Source organism: Artibeus jamaicensis, unplaced genomic scaffold, assembly GCF_021234435.1.
Source record: "Artibeus jamaicensis isolate MK-2021 breed Jamaican fruit bat unplaced genomic scaffold, CSHL_Jam_final contig_519, whole genome shotgun sequence".
NCBI classification, from domain to species: Eukaryota; Metazoa; Chordata; class Mammalia; order Chiroptera; family Phyllostomidae; genus Artibeus; species Artibeus jamaicensis.
Window position 1 is genome coordinate 57,490,849 of NW_026521871.1, and position 18,473 is coordinate 57,509,321.

General features: G+C 53.7%; 1 protein-coding gene across 1 annotated transcript in view; it reads right to left on the reverse strand.

Annotated features, from left to right (window-relative positions):
* Positions 1–18,473, reverse strand: part of LOC119036728 (contactin-4) — a 392,180-nt gene that overhangs the window by 152,268 nt on the left and 221,439 nt on the right. Inside the window, exon 4 of the mRNA XM_053668956.1 lies at positions 16,349–16,524. Coding sequence (XP_053524931.1) covers positions 16,349–16,524 — 176 coding nt within the window. The remainder of the gene's footprint in view (positions 1–16,348; positions 16,525–18,473) is intronic.

An 18,473-nucleotide genomic window follows, 5' to 3' on the forward strand; every position in this document is an offset into this window, starting at 1 on the left:
CCCGCCGCCAATCCACCCTATTAGCCATGTATTTTCCTGAAGGTTTTACAAATACCCTAAGCCCGCCCACCCCCTGCCCCGCTAATTTCAGTTGTGAACAGTAACTAAGTAACTGCCACGTCGGGTACTTTGAATACATCGCCCCGTTTATTCTGCGCACCATGTTGTCAGGCACTTGTCACTAAACCCATTCTTCTGGAGGGAACACTGAGGTGTTGAGGAAATCGAAGCCTGTCATTAAAATTAAAATCTGGGTCTCAAGCTCCAAGGTCAGCCACACCCGCAAGCAGGAAAGCTGCCAGGTGGAGTCTGGTCAAACTCGCTCACAGTCACTGCTTGTCACCCACTACAATCACTCACAAGACAGTGAACGCTATTTGACAACCAGCCACTAGAAACCACAAACATTTGCCCAGCCTCACGTCCTGTCAACACGTTACTGTCAGCAGAATCACTCCTCTCACTCCCACCCGAGAAGAAACACCACAAAGACGGCTTGCTTTCCGAACATGCTTTTGTTGTCAAGGTGATTTAAAACAATTACTCTGTTATCCTTTACGCATCTGAAGGAAATAAACGCCACCGTGAGGCATTAAGAGGCTAACGTGGTTAAAGAATCTGAGCTGCAATTATAATTTGTTTCTTAGCAACTAATAGCAGAAGTGATGAGGTTGATTCTGGCACATCTGGATGAGGCAGCATCGCCGCTCTGGGAATATCGTGACGTCCGCGGCGCTGTGAGTCATTTGCTCTGGCCGCTACCAGGGAGAAATGATTTTGGATCTGCCTGGCCAAAGCCCATCAGGATTCTCATCACAAGTCAGCTATTGCTGCCTGCGTGTTCTTCTCTCTGCCCCGATATGCTGAACACGACCTACTAGTATTAGTTATTCCGGGCATTAAAATACACAGAGCAGAATCAGCACCATGCAAACAGGTTCCTTTAATAACGCGGGGAGAGGACTTCATCACTGAAACAGCTGCACTTCCTGTCTGAAACAGCACTTACTAAATGCAGCCACGGTTAGAGGAAATTAAAAACTTTATAGTCGATGGGAATGAAAGCAACAGGGTCTTACAGGTACCGATGGGCTACAAACAGGGAGGAACAGAAGTGAGACGGGAGTGGTCTCGAGTCTGAGCACCTGAGACAGCGGCTTGGGGTCATCCCTAGCCACACTGTCACCCAGAGCACCCTCACGCCCCGACGACTCTGCCTCATAAATACTTCCCAACAGGCCTCCTTTCCTTCCACCACCTTTACCTGGGACAGACTCTCGTCACGTCCGCCCTGGGACATCGAAAGGAATCGTGAATGTTTTCCAGGCTTTGGCATTGCAGTCCCACAAACGCTGTGCACTCCAGAACGAAGCCAGTGACCCGTTTCTGAGATGCAAGCCTGACTCCGTCTGGGGACACCACCTCCCGGCGTGTGACTAACTCTGGCTCGTGGACCCAACACCCGCCGCCCTGCTTCCCCGGAGTCAGGGCCGCCCACGCCCGCCTGCTCTTAAAACAACTTCGGGCATGGGGTGTGCCCACGTCCCCACCCATCCTGGAAGGTGGGGCTACCTCGGCTTTGCAGCCCAGACGCATGAAATGCCCCCCAACTCTCTCGGCCCCTTTGACGGCCATGACCAGGCTCAGTCACTGTCTGTTGGGGGGAGCCCACTGGGCTCCCCGGAACAGGTCAGAGGGGGCTGCCCCAGCTGTCTCTCCACCGCATCCGATACCCCGGAGTTATTATTGTATTAATACCTCACGCTTCCCTCCCATTACAGCACAAACTCTCTACCTACATTTAATCCTTCTGGACCTTTCTGCCGTAGATTCTTATTGCCTGACTTCTACGATCAGAAGAAAATCCTTGGTTGCACTTTGTCCCAGTGGGTCCCCACAACAGCCACTGGTGTTGGTGATGTCCCCGTTACTCGGAGAATGAGATTACTCCCAGACAGGAAGTGAGCTGGCAGGGGCCGTGGCTGGGTGGCCTGCGTGGGCACGGCGATGGCCACGACCCAGGCGAGTCTGCTCGCTGTGCCCGGCTCGGTCAGCTCCCCGGGGAGGTGGCCAAAAGGACTCACATCTCTGTTCCGAGCCAGTGCCGACTCCTTGTCTTCTCACCCAGAGGGGTGCCTCGCAGCCAGTTTTCCATACAACCGGCTCCAAACGCAGGTGACGATGCCTGTAGCTGCCCCAGAGGGAATGTTTGCCACCAGCTTTGCTCTGTGGGCTGGCTCTGGTGCCCAGTGTCTGTGAAGACAGGGTGGCCACACTGTACCCCCAGTCCCGAGCACCTCCGGCTCTAGACACGCCAGGGAGGGAGGCGCCGTGTGTTCCAGCACCTTGCCTCCCTGCTCTGAATTTTTACTAGAAAAGCAAAACTCAACAGAGCCTGTTGCCTGCACTAGCTGGTTGCACCCCCCGTGCGTCTGGGATGATCAGCCGTGTGTGGCTGTGGGGTCCCGCAGCCATGCCCGGCATCCCTCCAGGTGCCGGGCCATCTGCTGGTGTTGCCCAGGGACCCTCCTGCTCCCACCGCAGCAGCTGTCAGGTGGCAGTGCCTGGCCACAGGACCCGGGGCACCGCGTTCCTGGGTCAGGTCCAGTCCACTGATTACCTCCAACCCGGGGCTCCGCTGTGTTTGTTTCCCTCCACCCTCTGGGTCAAGCAGTGGTGCAGGTGGGCTCTGTAGCTGTGCAAGAAAGGCTGGAGAAGGGGGCACAGGCTGCAGAAAGCTGCAGCTTTTCAGACGCCTTGTCTTCAGTGGGGCTCCAGCTGAGGCCCTGCTGCCCCGCCCTCTCAGGGGAAGAGCGGGGGGCTCAGTGGGCCAGGTTCAGGGGTCAGGGGAGCCAGCAGTGGGCGTGAATGGCAATTCCCTCTCATCCTAAACACAGGTGCAGCTCTGGCAGCTGCCTCCAAAGCCACATGCAAAGACACGGAAGACAAGAAGCCATGGTCTTCTTCTTGGGGCCCAAGGCCAGTCCATCTGACCCTAAAAACAAGACGCAGCTCAGGTGCCGAGGCCCGAGGTGGCCTCCAGGGGCCGTGGGACAGAGCCACCTGAAGACCTGGTGTGAAGGTGACTTTGGTCTGCATGGGTGGCCCCTGGCTCTGATGCAGACAAGATGCTCTCTCCCCTCCCAGTCTTTCTACCAGCTGCCTGCTGTTTTTAAGGAACACGGGTTTATAGACTTGGATTGAATGGAGCAATAGAATTTGAAGACAACACAGGAGAGGTGTGTAAAACCAGCACAGGTATTCCTACCTACGGACTAAAAATAGTCACTGTCATCTTCTACCACCTTCCATCCATAAAAGAAAGAACTTTTCAACGTTGAAAGATAGGAAGGCCATAATGTCAGAAGAAAAGCAGTCTTTTGAGTTGCCGAAACTCTATGAAATTTCATCGAGTGTATTTCCAGACTAGGACTTAAAGGCAGACCCCAGATTGTCTTCTTCACAAAATCAGGATGTCAGACATCCCAAGAGTCTAGGCCATTTGTTTCCGTGGCTCAGAGAAGCCCTTTCCCAGGGAACATGGCACCTCGATGTCGGGAAGTCACCGGGACTCGGCTCAGACCCTGATTCCTGGGGCTGATGCTTGTTGGTGTCATGCCTTCAGGAAGCCGCCTGTCATGTCTGGGCTGTACGCGCCACACCTGTCATGGGGCCCCACCGGGTGGGGCTTTGTGACCACCAAACGAGACATGAGACTGGAGAACGAGCAGTGCAGGCAGTCCGGCCATCATGTGCTCCCAAGGCACATGAGCGGTGGCTTGGATTGTCAAGGAGAAAGCAAGACGGCGTCAGAAAGGACAACACACTCTGTGGCTGGACACCTGTTTCCTAGGTGGAGCAGCCCCCAGTACGAGGCACAGCAGTGGGGGACCATCGGGACTGCCCGGTGGCAGTGCGAGGACAGGCCACACCTGCACACATCCGGGAGTCCCTCCCTGTCCCCATCTCCCTGCAAGCCCAGGGCGAGAGACAGTCTGCAGCTAACCAATTAAAACTGAGCCGATTAGCCAGGTCACCTACCTGCTAACTGTGGCAACATCAATTTTTGTTGAAATATGAATTATGCAAGAAAATGCTTCCTGCTTAACCTTCAAAGCAGGCTTGTGATGAGCTATTTCACATTTCTGCAAAGGGTGAGAGGAAGACGCTCACGGTGGGAGGGTAATTTATGTGCCTTTTTCACCGTTCACCTAAGCAGCAGCTGGGCCACCAGGTCCCGAGAGGGCGGTGACCATGAGGCTGGCCCCAGAGCCGGAAGCAGCAACGACGCACAGATGTGATGCCTCCCTTCGCCCCTACGTGCTGCTCTCGGGCCATTTACCCACATTTCTGTGGCTGGAACCTCAGCGCAGTGCGGCGTGTGTGCAGACGGTCCCAGCTTCACCTTTGGTTGGCGAACAGCAACTGATGCCACACCCCCGTGACGTGAGAACACGTCCCATTCTTCTGTCTAATCAGAGAGAAACCGCAGAAGCCCTGAGAGGGCGCCCTGGTTCCTGGGAGCCTACAGGCAGCACTGCGGGCTGTGGCTGCCCGACCCCGGCCAGGCTGCTCTAGCTGCTGACCCCGGGGACTCACGCTCCAGGCTGGGCTTCTAGGTGTGAGGGAGACGTGGGTCCCACAGCCCATCAGCGAAGAAGGGCGTCAGTACCCTGTCAGAACAGACTCTGGGTGAACGGAGCTCCGAGGCTCGTGTCTTCTCCTCTCTTGAAGTGCCTCGCTCCTTCCTGTCTGATCCACGACCAGTCCCATTAGCAAATGCCACTTCTGGCCGTCCCTTCCAGCCCCTCCCCGCACCCCCTCCTCCATCTTCTGTCCTTAGAGGTCCAGACCGTCCACCTCCACGGACTCGGACCCTGGTGACCTGGTGCATCGTGTACCTTCCCCACGTGGCACAGGGCTCGCCACCTGGTGGGCACTCGTTACATGTTTACAGGAGGAGAAAGCAAACACCCCCAGGGAAATCTCCACCCCGAGTGTCGATGATTCGATTTTCAGGACACGTTTCCTCGGACGATGCAATGGCACCTTCCAGAGGTGCTGACTTTTCCAATGTGTAGGCACATCAACAATTTCCGACAGTCGAGTGTTACTCAGCAGAAACCCCAGGTGTGGTTACTGATGCTGAGTTGCCTGTGGAGTGAAAGGCCGGCGAGAGGACAGCGAGGCGGAGTCTCCTGGTCACAGAGGGCACTCAGTGCTTCAAACCCTCGAACACCTACTAGGTGCAAGGAGCTGTATCGGAGGTTGAGTAAAATACAAAAACATGAATCTGGTCCAAGAGGCAGGTGTGCACAGAGCTGTGGGAGGGCCAGACGGCCTCTAATTCCAGCACTCACAGGGAATCCGGGGGTGCTAGGTGAAGGTGCGTCTACACACACCACACATGACGTTTCCCAGGCACGGTTAAGGCTCACAGCTCTCCAGCACCATCATCAGGCGCACTTGACGGACAGCACCAGGGCGGAGCGGAGCGTGGACACTCGCACTGTCACATGGTCCTCTGGAGGCAAATACAGAGACTGGCAGGTATAAAGCCAAGGGGAGACCTGAAAGGTCGGGGCCGTTGTGGAGAAACGACTGATTACAAAGTCCTCTGGCGGAGGTAGGGAAAGTGCTCTGGGTCAGGGCTACCCTGGCTTCCGAGAAAACCCACCGGAGGCCCTTTGGTGATACAAACGCACGGCCATGATGTCGGCACAGTTCTTGGGGTGTCACACAAGGGCAGGAGCTGGTTGGTGTCCAATGGCCTATTCGGTGGTGTCAGGACTCCTGTGCCACAGGGAGAAACACTGTCCTCGGGGCCTGAGCTGGAGCCTGGCCTGCAGAGCAGTGGCTGCTCCTAAGAAGGGACCAACGTCCCTGTGAGAGGGGCTGTTTGAAGGGAAGAGGCCCAGGATGGAGGAGATGGGACAAATGTTCCCCTCCCATTGGGAGAAACAGCAGCTTCGATCGATACGGCTGCCCAGTGATGCCCCCTAACAGTGGATGACCTGGGGTTCATACTAACACACTGAATCCTGTGGGCTCACCCAGAACCGAACCCTCCGCTTGTCGGGCAGGTGGGCTGGGCATGTGCTGCAGGAGAAAGGCGTCGTTGTCTGAAATCGATGCTACGAATGGACACCTCCTCACTGCGAAACTTGCTACAAAGCTACAGGAACTGACCCGGGGTTGTGCTGGCAGAGTGTTGGGCATGTGGCCAGAATGTGGGGCGGGGGGACTGGGAGTCCAGGGTCGGGCCTGTGCATCTACGGTGGGTCAGCTGAGCATGGGCAGGTGAACATGGCCACCCCATGGGGAAAGAGCTACCTTTGCACCCAATGAGGCTGAAACCGCCTGGTATCCACGTGCAAAAGAATGAATTTGAAAACCACAGAAAACGGGTGAAACTGGACTCCAACCCCAACAGATACAAAAGTTCACCCAACGTGAAACAGAGACCCGAGCTTAAGGAGCTCCGAAAGTCTTCTTAGAAAACTCAGCAGTGCATTTTTGAGGCTCCAAGCAATGGTTTCCTGGCTCTAAGACCAGACGCACATGCAGGGACGATGGGAACATCTAACTGGGCCTGGGTCAGAGATAAAAGCCCCACATGCCCCATAGGGCATGGTCAGAACAGCCCGGAGGCAGCCAGGAGACAGCCCGCAGCCAGGGGGAGGTACCGGCAAACCGCGCAGCTGATCGGGAGATTGTACACCGAACACGCACAGAGCACTCACAATTCAACAGTGGAAAGACATCTAACCCAATGGAAAAAGTAGGCAAAGACTGTGATTCCGCACAGCTCTAGAGAAGATGTTCCTTATAGCCAACAAACACATAAAAAGTTGTTCGATAGCATCACCCACCCGTGAAGTGTAAGTCAAAACCGCAGTATGAATCCACTTCATATCCACTCCGGTGGCTAAAATTAAAAACAACAACAACACTAAAAAACAGACCCGCGGCGCTGCTGAGGACGTACAGGAATGAAGCCCCAAGCGCACTGCTGGTAGATGACAAAACGGCGTAGCCCAATTGGAAAGCGGTTTGTTACCCACAGAGTTACCATTTGCCCCGGCGGTTCCGCTCCGGGGATCCGCCCCGAAGAACTAAAAACATACGTCTGCATTTGAAAATCGGTAAATGAACGTTCAAAACAGACCCAAAGTGGACCTGGGCCAAAGGCCGATGACTGGATGAAAGAAGCGGCGTCGTTTCCACGTGCCAGGGAGCCATCGGCCCCTGGAGGGACGTGTGTCGGCAGGTGCCACATCGCGGACGAGTCTCGCAGCATCACCCTGCGGGACACGCACGGATTCTGCGCACATGAAGCATCCCCAGTGGCAGAGACCAGACTGGTGGCGGTTGTCGCGGCCTGGGACACAGGAGGGGCTGCGAACGAGGCAGGGTTCGTCTTTAGGGCGGACGACCACACCCTGAAGACTGGGTCACCGCGGTGGTGGCGTGGTGCTGCGAACACACCAGGTGCTACCAGGGTCACACGTCCTCGACCACTGGGTTGTCACAGGCGACATGGCCAGACGAAGCCAAGACCCCCCCCCCCCCACCGCCCCAGGGATGGCCCTGCAGGGGAGAGGCGATGCTTCTCTAGTGGGTCTGTTTAGGGAAAAGAGAAACGCTGCAGTTAATGCCCATCTTTTCTGCGATTAGAGGGTACTGTCGGATTTCAATTCAAGGAAATGGAATGTTTAGGAGCAAGTATTACCTCGGAGGCTGGTAACGGCCCAGGGATTTCTACTTCCTTGTATTCTTTCATTGGCTGACTCAGACATTCACTCGGCTTCATATTCCACAAGTATTCATTCAGTACTTATTCAGAAATACCTCCCCTCCTGGTGACAAAACTGCATGATGGGGAGTTTAAAAATAAGAACACCCCTTTGTTGACCTGCACACGTCATAAAGAGATACGGGAGCTACTTTCCGAGGCCACCAGACCACGCCGTCCAGGCGGAGGGGTTTGTACTGACAGCCAATCACCGCTCTGATACAGCGCGTGCCTCACGTCCGTGCACCAGGGACGTGGCACTGCTCCAATCACAGTGAAGATTCGTGTGTCACAGACGCATCCCTGCTCCAATCACAGTGCACGCCTCATTCGTGAGTCAAAAACTGATCGCCACTCCTCTCAGCACACTGTGCGTGCCTGACGTCCGTGCGTCACTGATAGATTAAGTCACATGCTCCTGTCCTCAGCCCCACAGACCCTCAAACTGGAGAGCGAGAAAACTGCAGGGCGATACGCTTAATAAACTCACAGCCACAACTGACTATAGTCCGTACAGGAGCAGGTTTTGTGGAAGGAACCGGGACGCTGTGAACAAGGATGATGGCGCACACCCGTGAGTTCCAGTTACTGCGCCGGTTCGCGATCACCCACGTTACCATGACCAGTGGGATGGCCTCACACCGACCGGCCTTACGGGTTACATTGTAACATTTTCACTGGACGCCGGCTATCACCATTACTGTCTTTTAGCGCTCTAGTAAGTGGTGGAAATTATGTATCAAGAGCACTGTTTCAGAAATTCAGCAAGTTTTGGGTTGAAGTCTTCTAACTATTTAAATGAGAAAATTTTACTCTTTTATTGAAGATTGAAGCCCTCCATTGATAAATGTTTTCAGCTTTGCCATCCAAATGTTCCTTCGTTGATTAAGTTTTAATTGATCTAAATATTCACAAATGATTTATCCAGTCGTCCATCAACACCCGACTGCCCAGAAACCAGAGCCTGTGGAAGCCGCCTTCTCTGTTCAGTATCGGTGAAGCTCGCCACGGGCTTGGCCATCTGTCAAAACCCAGCTATTATCCCCAGTGACTGCGCAGTTCTTTCCCTGCCTATGAAAAATAAACTAATTATGAACAGAACATCTCAAGTTTACTGTGAACACAACAACGCTCCAGGCTCACAAAGCTCCAGTCGCTGGCAGTTTGAGGTCCCCGAGGGGACACACTGTTCCAATCTCTGGGGACAGCCCCGCCACCTCCACCCGCCACGGTGACCACGGCTGTCCGCGACAGCCGAGGCTCAGGACGGGGCTGCTGGAAGAGCCAGAAGAAAAAGCTGTTTCGGTGGGTCTGTCTGATCAGCCCTGTTCTTCCAGGAGATATTGTCACGGTAACAAATGTTGGCTGCCACGTCACTGATAGAGCAAACTGAGATCAGAATCTGAGAACCCCAGAATGGGTGGCTTACCGAACTACTTCAGCCTTAAGGCTACAGGGAGGCTGGCCATGGCGGGGACCTTCTGCACCGAGAGGTCCCCTTCACCTGTCTCCCTCCTCCTCTCCTTTTCTTGTCTGTCTCTCTCTGTCCCTTTCCCGATGCAGGCTCAGGAGGGAGATTCGAAGGGCGAGCAGGGGTCCCTATGGTGTTCCCTCCCTCCCGGCCGGCACCAGCAGACACGAGCCCACGTGCCACCCATGGCTTCCTTCAGCACTTTCCTTGCCTGTGGCTGAGACCACGCCAGCTTCCCTGGCAGCCAGGTGCCGGATGTTATGAAATGACTTAATTTACCATCCTACATTGGGAGGTAGTTATCTATGACTCACAGTCACCCATAGCCCGAGATGGTGAAGAGTGTGCAGCTTTTGTTTTGAAGATCTGAACAGAGACAAGACTGAACTTGCAGAAGAGGGCCCGGAACAGTGTTTAGGCAGCAGTCAGTGAGCCGGGCTGAAATCTGGAGCGACCCGGTCGTTCTCCAGAAAGCTCTTCAGGGCGAAGTGCATTTGCAGTTCCCCATTTACACACGGGGCAGGAGGGGCACAGGGTGAGGTCACGTATGATAATATGTCATTCACCGCTTGGGGGTGCACCATGTACCATCCCACAGTTATGTACCATAAAATATCAATATTCAGAATGTCTTATTGCAATAAGTTGGGAATTTGTGTATTAACTTTTGGAGCAGAAATATCATTATTAATTAGTCTCATTACGGGACCTGACACCAAATATTGAAATCACGGTGGCAAATGGATACATAGTTGCCATCCACACCATCATGCTTTCAGATGCTAGCGGTAAACCGGCACGGTGACGGCATCCAGGACGCCTGTAACTAAAACTTAAAAATAAAAAAATTTGTGCTGGATGCAGTATATCAAAGGTTATAAACACATTAACAAATCCACTGTTGCGTCTACAAAGGCAACATTTTATCAGCCACGCAAACCTCTGGTTTGAACATAAATCCCGCCAGGAAAGTGTGGTTTTAGGTGTCACGGGGGGTGGGGGGAGAAGAGCAGCAAGCGTGTCGAAGGTTGTGATCCCAGCATCTGCTCAGCACTCAGCAACCCCCACGAGCTCACTGCAGGCTTGTGCACGCCTGACCACTCTCCTGAACTCTCAATCAGTGTTATTCTCTTGTTTCAAAGACAGGAAGGGGAGGGGCAGAGAGGGAGAAACAAAACAGAGAGGGGTAAACATTGTCACCTGACTTTCCCACCAGGAGCACCCTGGGGGCACGTGAACTGTCATTTAATTTTCACAGAAGCCCCAAGAGGGAAGCAGGTCACCCCACTGCTGATGGGCAGGCAGAGTGTCACAGACACAGGGGACCTGAAGGGACGTGGGGCGAAGGCCAGTGTCCCATTCCCTCGCAACACAGCCTTTCCATTTCTCAAGCCCACATCCCAATATTTTTTAAAAAAATAGCGATTCGGCTATTTCATGTGTATGTAAGTATGTGTTGCAATTTACTTAAAAATAGCCAAGTGTGAGGGTCAGAGAATAGAACCATTCTCGAAATCACTGTGCACAAGTACAGTAACAAGGATAGAGCACCTGCAGGCTGCTGGGGGGGGCGCGGAGACTGAGGGGGGACAAGGCAGCTGGGGGCGGGGCCACAGCGCTTTGCTCTCTGCACAGGCCCGGGGAAATCCCACCACAAAGCCGTGGGATTAATGAAGGAAGACCCCAGCTCCTGAGTCAGGCGCCTGCACAAGACCTGCAAGTCACTTTGCCCCTTGGAGAGTGGAGGCCGAAAGGAAGCTGTGTGCCCCTCCGGCCGAGTCTGCAGGGAGCCATGAACTTGGATGCTACCAGGTTGATGCCCTCCACACAGGAACATGTCCTTCATTAGGCTAAGGCTTCCAGCCCCTACACGGTCCCCTACCTGGCACTAGGTGGCACTGTCTTCCCCACAACCTCCCCAGGGGAAACTCAGCAGGCACCTCCACGTGTCCCCAGGGGCCCTTGGAAAGACCCCACCTCAGTGCTGCAAACCGTGCCCCAGACATGGCCAGTGGCTTGGACACCCACATCTTAGGACGGACTCTCTGGTTCAGCAGGGTATACAAGGGAAACCTGGTGAATTAATTCATCCAGCTCCGAGGGCCGAGGGGATTGGTGGCAGCGACCAGAAACAGGCCCCAGGACAAAGGAAATGGGCTCTGAATTCTATCACCAGGCTGTCTGCTCACCTGTCCCTTCCCTCTGGGGAGGGTTTTGGGGCAAAGGTTTCCTGGAAAAAGCTGGGGGAGGGGCGGGCTCTCGAAGCCCTCGCCTCCATGAACAGAAACTGCTCACAGGAATCTTCTTTTTCAACTGACGAAGCAGAGACTGCCAAATTCTGACCACAAACGCAGCAAGAAAACCGCTTTTTAAAACATAGTTCATGACGTCGGAATAGCAACGTCTAACCTACCAGACTACCCTATGGATGATGTGGTACGGAGTATTGGGACGAGACCTGAGAACCGCGACCTGTCAGGTGAGGAGGGAGGAGTGTGTGGCTCACAACCCAGGTGGGCCTGAAGCAGGGGCGGGGGTGGGCTGGGGGCGCTGAGCCTGGAGCAGAGGCGAGCCGTCCTTGCTGTCCCTTATGCATTGTGCCATTAACACCCAGTCGTGCACCGGCTCTGACCTCCACGTGCATCTCTGAGAAGACACTGGCCGAGAAGCCCGAAAGGTCGTTGCTGCCGTAAAGTGATGTGACTCAAAGTACAGCGCCCTCACTGGCGAGTTGCAGTGCAGTACGTGGGGTCACGGGCAAGGCTCCCTCGTCCCCATGACCCTGGGGATGCTGGGGTCACAGCAGTGACTCGGGAGGGACGTGCAGAAGACGTTGTTGCCTCACTTCCCCTAACCTCACGGAGAAGGGTTTGATTCCAACCATTTAAAAGTGACTTTTGAGCCCTGGCTGGTGTAGCTCAGTGGATTGAGTGTGGGCGTATGAACCAAAAGGTCACTGGTTCGATTCTCAGTCAGGGCACATGCCTGGGTTGCAGGCCAGGTCTCCAGTATAGGGAATGTGAGAGGCAACCACGCATTGATGTTTCTCTGTCTTTCTCCTTCCCTTCCCAAGTATCTTAAAAATATATTTTTAAAAAATGACTTGAATCCAGGCATATCTTTTGATTTTCTTTTTCATGAAAAAGGAAGAAAAAAGAAGTCTAAAAACTGTAGGGAGATGATCAAGAGTTTAACTCCAGGAACTGTCTGGACTAGAAAGGGTGCCGTGACTGGGCATCGAACCAGCAACCCCTTGGCTCACAGGCCAGTGCTCAATCCACCGACCCTCACCAGCCAGGGCAGGGTGTGGGTTTATAAAACTCACTGTCCCCAAACTGACTTTAGACATATATTTTCCTGGCTGTGCTGCTGTGTAGGCCATTTAATGAAGGCATCCCTTTATTCACACGCATCGAATGTTGGGCTCTGGAGACGCTGGGCAGGCCAGGTAGTCTCGGCTCTCAGAACACGGCTCCTCCCAGGAGTCCAATAGTGAGAAATAAATGAATCCGCAAAGTCATCCCGGGCTGTATTAAGTCCTAGCGAACAAAATCGAGGTGCTGTTCTGCCGGCAGAGGGGCGGGGGAAGGTGGGTGGAGGGGAAATGAGGGAAGTGCTTCTGGCAAGACGGGGTGATGCAGAAACCTTGTGTTAGGATGTCACACCTCAGCTGAAACCTGAGGGTCACAGAGATGACCACGGACCGGGACAAAAGCAACCCACATATCACGGCCCCATTTGTCATTCCTGAGAAACTACAATGAGGCCGTGGCAATGAATTTGAGACCTAGCCTAGATGCAGGGGGAGGTGTGCAGCTCGCGGGAGCGTGGGGTGGCCACGTCTGCAAGGAGAGGACCCTGGCCGATGTGTGACACATGGTCAGAGACAACCTGGTGGTGACACATGGGGACCGGGGAAGGGCAGGCTCTGCAAACCAGTGTGTCATCGTAGGGCGGCGTCTGGCACAGACCTCGTGACTGGAAGCAGGAGGAGAAGCCGGGGTGTAGCTGGAGCGCGTCTGGGTGATCGTGCAGCCAGCCAAACCCAGTGCGCGAGCAACACTGACGGCGAAGCTCTTCCCGTCTCACGGGGAGGCTGTCCGCCCGCAGGCAGCCTGTCCCGGCTGCTGTGCTGTGTCAGTAGCCTGGCTGGGCATGGGCTCATCAAATTTTCCACTGACACTAAAGGAGAGTAATCAATATGTCAGATAAAAAAAACTGAACTCAATTTCAACTTGGATGGAGCCAAGGGTCACTAATCAGAAGGTGAATTTAAAAGGGGTAAAGAGAATGCTCTGAATCTAGGGTATTAACACAACTGGGCAGCTAAGGATTAATTGACATCGATGAAAAAAATCAACCCTCAGACTTTACAGAAGTGTCGGTGGGGACACAGAGAAGGGGACCCTCGCGCCTCGCTCGTGGGGATGCAGGCCAGTGCCACTGCTGTGGGGGACAGTGTGGAGTTTCCTCAACAGCTGCAGTGGAACTGCCTTTCGACCTGGCGATTCCACTGTGGGGAGTACACACTAAGAACCCTGAAACACCAATCCAAAAGAACCTATGCACCCCAATGTTCACAGCCCAATTCACAGTAGCCAAGGGCTGGAAGCAACCTAAGTGCTCATCAGTAACTGAGTGGGTAAACAAACTGGTACATTTACACAACAGAATACTGTGCAGCAGAGAGAAAGAAGGAGCTCCTACCCGTAAACAGCATGGGTGCGTCTGGAGAGCATTGTGCTAAGTGAAGTAAGCCAGGCGGTGAAAGACAAATACCACGTGGTCTCATCCATAACTGGAAACTAATCAACAAAACAAGTGAGCAAAACAGAACCAGAGACATGGAAATAAAGAACAAACTGACAGTAACTGCGGGGGAGTACGAAGGGGGTGACGGAGGAAAGAAGGGGAAGGGTCGTCAAGGAACGTGACTGAAGGACCCACCGGACCAAGACCGTGAGGGGGAGGGACTGGATGTGGGAGCTGGGGGTGGGCATGGCAGGGGAGAGTAACGGGGGAAGACAGGGACAACTGTAACTGAACAATAAAAATAAAAAATAAAAAATAAACGGCCTCAGTAGGAGACGGGGGCTCTAAGACAAGCGAGTGTCACTGGCACTGCATTCATGGAAAACCAGGTTCCCATCACGGGACGCTACGGTCCCCACTGTCCTTTGCAGGGTCAAGGTGCATGAGAGAGTGTGTCTCTACAGGGTCTCGGCGAACGTAACCAAGCGTGTTGTGTGCAGGACGGCTGAGAATGAAGCACCAGGAAGAGAGAGGGGCTCGGGGCTGAAGGGCCACGGCCACAGCTTCACAGAGTTAAAGGCCCACCCACAACCCTGCAGGAGGCACAGAGGGAAAGTGGTGAAAATGTGCTCGTTTGGCCCAATGTTAGGGGGGACGTTGGGTCTGTCTGTGCTCTGGAGCAACCGGAGCGTGCCGCTCTGGTCGGAACAGCTGAGCTCCCCATTCCTAGAATTTCTCAGGCCAAACCGTGAGGAGCCCAGGGCTCGGGGGGGTCGGATGCCTACATCACTCATGAAGTGGGACAAGCCAGGGGGTCCTCGACACTGGTCTGCGGGCCGCTCGCCCACAGAATCAGCGACAGAGCTTCCGCTGTGGCTGAACCGTTGTGTCTAAATGACTGGCCTTTGCGATTCTTTCTGATTTCAGTGTGGGAGAAATGCCTGGACTCTGTCTCAGGGGAGGCCTAAGCCTCGGTCCCTTGTTTAAAAAACAAGTGATTTAAAAAAACAAGGGATCACAGTTAGAAAAACAAAACATCGTGGTGCAACCTCTTTTGTGTTGTGGTTAGTGTTGCTGTTTTGAAAACCTCCCTCCACTATAAGCACGGAAATCAAAAAAGAACAAGAGTCACTGAAGACAGATCATCCCTGCTGTATGCGTCGATGATTCTGTGATCACTTTCCAAAATGAATCCAACAAAACACACTTGTTGTTGCTGAAAAGTAAGTGTCGCTATTGGACATGCATTAAACCTAGAGGAACACACACACACACACACACACACACACACACACACACACGCCCTGCTGCCACCCCGCGCACCTGGGAGGACCAGGGTGCTCACAGACAAAGCCGTCCTGGAGTCCCATCTATGTCTCGCACCTGGAAAACTCATTTCTCAGCTCATACAAGCGCCACCGGATGGCAATCACGGATTAAGCGCCGGGCATTAGGTGTGTTTGATGTAGAGTTCCCAGAGAGGATTTTGTTAGTGAGGATGTTCTGCAGTGTCACCGCTACCGGACTTGGTGATGAGAAAACCTTCGACATCAATGCACTGCTTTAGGAGCCGGGATTTTACAGGAAGAAACACAACCATATGCAAATGCGTAAACCTTGGGAACCAGAGCTGATCACCAGTCCTCGGAGGTCCCGGACTCCAGGACCTCCGCCGCGCCGGCCCACAGCGCTGTCCACCACTCGCCGCTCCTAACCCCGCGCTCTGGGGCGGCCTCGTGGGCTTCACCGGCTGGCTGTGTTCAGAGACGGCAAAATGGTTTTCAAAAGTGTTCCAAATTAGAAACATAAAGGGTGTAATATAAAGCTAACTGTAATTGTCTTAAGTTTCAGTTATCATAGTCGTTTTTAAAATTTTCCCAACTTATATAGTAAGAAAAAAGTTAGAGAATTATAAAATGAACAGACGACCAAGGCCTCCGTAACGGGGCTTCATGGTTAAATACTTCCCACACCGAGTATCGGGTGAGTGGCAGTCTGTTCGCTTGTTCACACACACGAGTGTGTGCGTGTAATTTTTGTGTGTGTGAATTTGAGTGTGTGGGGGTGATGAGGGCTGAGTACCAGAGAACCAAACCAGCACGTTGGGAAAACATCTCAGCGGACATGGAAACAGGGCACATCTGTCTTCCCACGCAGGTCTATAATTTATCTACGGACGGGCCACTTCCAAAATGTGAGCAAGGGGTAGAGACAATCACGTAACAAATTAAAACCCATTCGGCTTTTGGAGAGAAATGGCTCCGAAGCGTGTTGGCACCGCGGCACAAAAACTCACAGTGACATTTTTGCGTGACGCAATCGCTACTTACAAGCAAACTGGAGCTCTGCCTCTCCGCTAACCACTGTTCCAAAGGCGTTTGTTGCTACGCACTGGTACGTCCCCGCATCCTGGGTTTTATTGGGGTTATTGATCAACAAGCTGCCTTCAACAACACTGTAGCGGAAATCCATACCTATGTCAACATCTGTTCCATTTAACTTCCACCTATAGCACAGAAATGCCGGGAGATAAAGCCTTGTCATATCAATCCACATCGCCACAGTGTCCAAACACATAAGCACCACCACACACAGCATGCAAAATCATCCCGACCTTCTCGACCTCGGCCAAAAAATCAGACACGCTTCCCCAGCAGTGGGGGCAGCTTTGAATGCTACCGAGTTAGCGTGTCCTTCACAGTGAACAATGGCATTGCCGTGTTAACCCTGTTTTTAACGTCACTGTTTTCTTTCTCTGTTCGACTCTTCGTGTAGCACCTTGTACACCTTTGCCCTAACAGGGCTCCTTGGGGAAAGGCCCCTTTGGGCTGGCCGTCAGCGCTGACGGTGTCCACAGGTGACGGGTGGACTGCGGAGTAGCCCGTGAACCCGCCCTGGGGCTGCTTCGCTTGGTCCTCATCACCACTGAAATGGCCGCCCACGGAGCCCAGGGGCCGCAGAGCTGGCGTGGAGGGGCCTTCACTGCAGACCCCAGGGGCGGCCTTGGCCATGGGCATCTCAGCGCCCACTGGTGGGCCCAGAAGCTGCGGCTCCGCCACAGAGGCCAGAGGCCAGGGGAGTGTGTCCTCTGTGTGTTTGGCGCCTCTGTGTCTCTGACTGCTGGGTTTGGCTCAAGAAATCAGCCTCAGTGCACACGCATGTAAACGGCAAATCTTTATTAACAAAATCTCTTTTTTTATATATCCAATAACATTCCAAAGAGAAGTTCTCATAACCAGGGGAAGTCGTCTGAACGCTTAGAAACTTTGCAGCTGATACAATTCAGTAACTGTGTGATTTTTTTCCCTCCTCCCTCCCGAATCCTGGCGGAGCATCAGGGAGCGGTCAGACAGGCGTCGGTCTCGGAGAAGCAGCCGCGCTGGGGGACAGACGGGGACACGCAGCACAGGGCTGAGTGGGGCGCGGAGAGCGGGCGTCTTCTGGGCTCCAGGCCAGAGCGCGCGATGGCAACGGAGGACACAAGTGACACACAGCAGGCCAGTTTCAAGGTTTTGGGTATTTCCTCCCAACAAATGCAGGTGTTTAAAGAATGACCCCTCACACGTGTCAAGGTCACCTTGGAGGGCGGCTCTTCCAGAAAGGTCTTCCTCACGATTCCTAGTCAAGCTCAGTCGGACGTCTCCCCGTTCTCCCTCTAGAAGTCTCCTTTCTGCAGAAGCTCTGCCTACACTGCCCACAACGTGCCCGGGTCACTTCCAGATTCTCCCCTCAGCAACCCAGAGCTCGGGACTCTCGCCGGGCTCCATAAACGCCTGGGAACCGGACAAAACATTTTACTCCTTTGCTGGAAGTTTTTGTTTTGACCACACACAATGCAGGAAGCGAGGAGCCCGCCCCAGCACAGAGGTGGGAGTCTGCCCTCACCTGTGTCTCTGAAATGGAAAACGCCGGAATGGGGGGTGCGGGGGGAGGGGAGCCAGCAGCACCGAGCGGACGCAGCTCTCTCTGTGTGTTTGCCTGTGAGAAGGTGGGAACTGGAGATGGACCTTGTTCTCGGGCTTGACAGTAATTCCCTCTGTGTTCTGACACAGACAAGGAAGTAATAAGCAATAAAAAGGGAGCAGCCGGGTTCTATTCCGGCAGGTCTGTGTGTGCATGAATCTCCCGCTGACTGCCTGCCTTCAACATTTTTTTTTCTTCTTTTTGAGTCAACTGATCACGTCTCAGCCATAACTCTCACTTCAAATGATAGTTGAGCAATTTCATATGACAAACCTAAGAACCCAAAGAGGAAATTGCAAAATAATGTGAGCTGCAAGCTGAGCACGGAGCTCAGGTACACGACCCTGTGAGGCTTTTTAGAAGAGCACCTCCCAGGTCCGTCCGCACCAGCCACCTCCATCCAAATGCCAGGCGCAGAGCCCCTGCGCCCCCTCACCTTTGCTGCACCGAGAGCAAAGGGGTCGGGACTGTGCAGAACTTGCAGTGCTTGCT